The sequence below is a fragment of the Gymnoscopelus braueri genome (assembly GCF_963280865.1).
Source record: "Gymnoscopelus braueri genome assembly, chromosome: 9".
In the NCBI taxonomy this organism is placed as follows: domain Eukaryota; kingdom Metazoa; phylum Chordata; class Actinopteri; order Myctophiformes; family Myctophidae; genus Gymnoscopelus; species Gymnoscopelus braueri.
The window spans coordinates 5,877,182-5,881,816 of record NC_137610.1 but is presented as its reverse complement, the minus strand read 5'-3'; the positions used below and the strand labels follow the sequence as shown (position 1 = coordinate 5,881,816).

The following is a 4,635-nucleotide window of genomic DNA, read 5'->3' as shown; positions in this document are numbered from 1 at the left end:
TCTTTTTTTTTTAATCCGGGGGGAAAATAACATTTTGAATAATTTAATTACATTTTAATTTGTTTTTTAAAACACAGATCTTTCTTATGGGGGTCCCCTGGGCACGACATATATTCATATGGGGGGATCCGTGTAGTAGCCAAGTAGGCTACAAATGAATGTGGGGGTCCATGACATGAAAACGCCTGAGAAACACAGTCACAGAGGGAGGAGCGTTCTCATTGGCCACCCCCGCCTGCTGGAGGGGAATGGTTTGTTCCTCATTTGCATAAGTTGTGTGTGTGAGGGTCAGTGTGTTCAGTAGAGTGGACAGCAGTCTGTGAGTGTGTCCCTGTGTGTTGGTGTGTGTTCCTCTGTGTTGGTGTGTGTGTGGATGCTCTACTATGCACTGTACTTCTTCATATCCTGGCTCTGTGTCTGGGAGCAATATGTATTACTACAGCCTCAAACCTGTGAGTAACAATACGGATTATTATTATTATTCAAAATGTATAAAGAGCTTTTGAAAATAGCCGAGCTACAAGCTCATAACGCGTTGCATCGCGACACGCTGTGAGCTTGTAGATCGGCAATATATAGAGCTTAAGTGGTTAATGTATGTTTAGTAATAAAAATCTAAATCTAAAAAGTAACTACTAAAGTTTTCAAATAATTGTAGTGGAGTAAAAGTACAATATTTTCCTCAGAAATGTAGTGGAATGGAAGTAAAAGTATTGAAAATTATTATTATCATTATAATAATAATAATTATTATTATTATTATTATTATTATTATTATTATATCAAACAGTCTTATTATTCGTATTTTCATAAAGCAGATTTTATGTTTGCTGCCAGATGAAAAATAGTCCATACTATCACAGCCTGTAATACAGAACTGTAATATATATGAACAGAGTTCATGTAAGTGTATGGTTTTATTTTTAAGTCCACGTTGTCCTCCAAAAAAAACAATTCAGTTTCAGTGATTTATTTTCAGTTCACAATGTTCTTGCGTTGTGTGTGTGTGTGTGTGTGTGTGTGTGTGTGTGTGTGTGTGTGTGTGTGTGTGTGTGTGTGTGTGTGTGTGAGAGTGAGAGAGAGAGAGAGAGTGTGTGTGTGTGAGTGTGTGTGTGTGTGTGTGTGTGTGTGTGTGTGTGTGTGTGTGTGTGTGTGTGTGTGTGTGTGTGTGTGTGTGTGTGTGTGTGTGTGTGTGTGTGTGTGTGTGTGTGTGTGTGTGTGTTTGGTCTGGAACTCAGAGACTGTATGTATGGATTCCAGAGTTAAATCAGTACTGAGGATTTTACATGTAGATTGAGGTTCCAGAGAAAGTTTTATCAAACGAAAGAACCTTGAAATAAAAAGGTTTGAGAAGCATTGTGATAGATAACTTATATAAACAGTATTATAGTATTATGCTGTATCTGTTGTCAGGCAGAAACCAACAATGTCCAACATATTAACTTTTCAGGAAATGAAAAAAAGCATGTTTTTAGAACACAATACTTCCTCATCAAAGTTGGTACTTTATACATTGTCAGATAATTGAATGTGTCTTTATATTTATCATCACTTTACCCACATACATTATATTATCATCACTTTACCCACATACATTATATTATCATCACTTTACCCAAATACATGATATTATATTATTATATAAAATACATTATATTATCATCACTTTACCCACATACATTATATTATCATCACTTTACCCACATACATCATATTATATTATTATATTAAATACATTATATTATCATCACTTTACCCAAATACATGATATTATATTATTATATTAAATACATTATATTATCATCACTTTACCCACATACATTATATTATATTATTATTATATTAAATACATTATATTATCATCTCTTTACCCAAATACATCATATTATATTAATATTATATTCAATACATTATATTATCATCACTTTAACCAAATATATTATATTATTATTATATTAAATACATTATATTATATTATCATTATATTAAATACATTATATTATCATTACTTTACCCAAATATATTATATTATATTATTATTATATTAAATACATTATATTATCATCACTTTACCCCAAATACAGCTCAAGTGGAGTTAGGAGGTTTTTGACCATTAATGTTTCTAATTCTAATCAATGATGGACAAAACAACTATCTCCGCAAGGTGGAGTTAGGAGGCTTGACTGACAGTTTGAGAATCCAATGGGGTTAGGAGGTTTAGTCAGAAGAGCTTTTTAATGCTTTTCATTGGTTCAATATTTGCAAAACCCACACACAGAGTAAAGGTTGTTCAATAGCACTGATTTATAAACCCACACACAGACGTAAAGGCTGTTCAATAGCACTGATTTATAAACCCACACACAGACGTAAAGGCTATTCAATAGCACTGATTTATAAACCCACACACAGACGTAAAGGATGTTCAATAGCACTGATTTATAAACCCACACACAGACGTAAAGGATGTTCAATAGGACTGATTTATAAACCCACACACAGACGTAAAGGATGTTCAATAGCACTGATTTATAAACCCACACACAGACGTAAAGGATGTTCAATAGCACTGATTTATAAACCCACACACAGACGTAAAGGATGTTCAATAGCACTGCTTTATAAACCCACACACAGACGTAAAGGCTGTTCAATAGGACTGATTTATTAAAGAAACTTAAAATGAAAAATGGAGATAGCTGGTTTCTGCCCAACAGAGACAATATATATCATAGCATGTTCCCTCTCTAATTGTAATAGATTACTTATATAAACAGTATCATAGTATATAGTATTATATTATAGTATTATGGTCTGTTGGAGTCAAGCTGACATGAAGCAGATCTGTGTGATTTCTGTTTGATTGAATCCAGTGCTGGAATAAGTACTCAGATGTTTTACTTTAAGTAAAAGTATCGATACCACGATGTAGAAATACTCTGTTTAAAGTAAATGTCCTGTGTTCAACATTTTTACGAGACTAAATGTACAATAGTATTGTCATCAAGCAGATCGGCTATTTTTGAAGAGCTGAAGTATAAAAATAGGGCTGAAAGTGGTAAATGTATGTTTTGTAATGTTAATACTCATCTGCAAAGTAACTTGATACTAAATCTGTAAACCAGTGAGTAGTAGTGGAGTAAAAAAGAAAAGTACAATATTTGTCACTGAGATGTAGTGGAGTAGAATTATAAAGTATCTAAAAACGTAAAGGTAAATGTAAAAATGTAAACATGTTTTACTTAAGTACAGTACTGGAGTAAATATACTTAGCTACCTTACTCCACTGATTGAAACCGGCTGTGCGTGTGTGTGTGTGTGTGTGTGTGTGTGTGTGTGTGTGTGTGTGTGTGTGTGTGTGTGTGTGTGTGTGCTACAGCAGCCATTATTATCAAAGGCAGCTTTGATCTGCGGTGAGACTAAACATATCCAGACACACACGCACACACACGCACACACGCACACACACACACACACACACACACACACACACACACACACACACACACACACACACACACACACACACACACACACACACACACACACACACACACACACACACACACACACAGTAAGATCACAGAGCAGTAAATAGCTTACATGTGGCTGTACTTCTCTCATCTAATAACACTGAGGAGGAGTTTCAATGGAAACTTCACTTTTTAAAAATTTTGTTAAAGGTGCTGCAAGTTATTTGTATTAGCATTTAGTTTAGTTAACAGCGTTAAATAGATCTATATTGTGATAGTAATCATTACTATAGACTGTTTGTTCAGTAACAGTGTTAAATAGCTCTAAATTGTCATAGTAATCATTGATATAGAGTGTTTGGGGTCTCCCTGTCTGTCTAATCCTTTAATTAAAATAAATAAGGAAATTCAGGCGGGTTGCTAATTTTATCCAATAGGAAGAGAGAACCTGATTAATGGTTGTCTAGTTTGTTGCTTATCCTGCATCCTGCATGCTTCGCCTGATTGGATAAAATAGTTTTCCTGACCTAAAAATATCTTTATTTGTTTGCTAAAGAGCTGGAGAGACAGGGAGACCCCTGTTACTGAACAAGCACTATATAGCAATGATTGCTATCACAATATAGAGCTATTTAACACTGTTACTGAACAAACTCTCTATAGTAATGATTACTATCACAATATAGAGCTATTTAACACTGTTACTGAACAAACCCTCTATAACAATGATTACTATCACAATATTTAACACTGTTACTGAACAAACACTCTATAACAATGATTACTATCACAATATAGAGCTATTTAACACTGTTACTGAACAAACACTCTATAGTAATGATTACTATCACAATATAGAGCTATTTAACACTGTTACTGAACAAACACTCTATAACAATGATTACTATCACAATATAGAGCTATTTAACACTGTTACTGAACAAACACTCTATAGCAATGATTACTATCACAATATAGAGCTATTTAACACTGTTACTGAACAAACACTCTATAGCAATGATTACTATCACAATATAGAGCTATTTAACACTGTTACTGAACAAACACTCTATAGTAATGATTACTATCACAATATAGAGCTATTTAACACTGTTACTGAACAAACACTCTATAACAATGATTACTATCACAATATTTAACA

The 4,635-nt window shown here is 33.5% G+C and overlaps 1 protein-coding gene across 1 annotated transcript in view; it reads left to right on the top strand.

The window, feature by feature from the left end:
* The first annotated feature begins 327 nt into the window (after nt 1-327).
* Nucleotides 328-4,635, top strand: part of LOC308092721 (transcription factor 12-like) — a 24,286-nt gene continuing 19,978 nt past the window's right edge. The window contains exon 1 of the mRNA XM_080438822.1: nt 328-452. Coding sequence (XP_080294948.1) covers nt 384-452 — 69 coding nt within the window. The 5' untranslated portion in view covers nt 328-383. The remainder of the gene's footprint in view (nt 453-4,635) is intronic.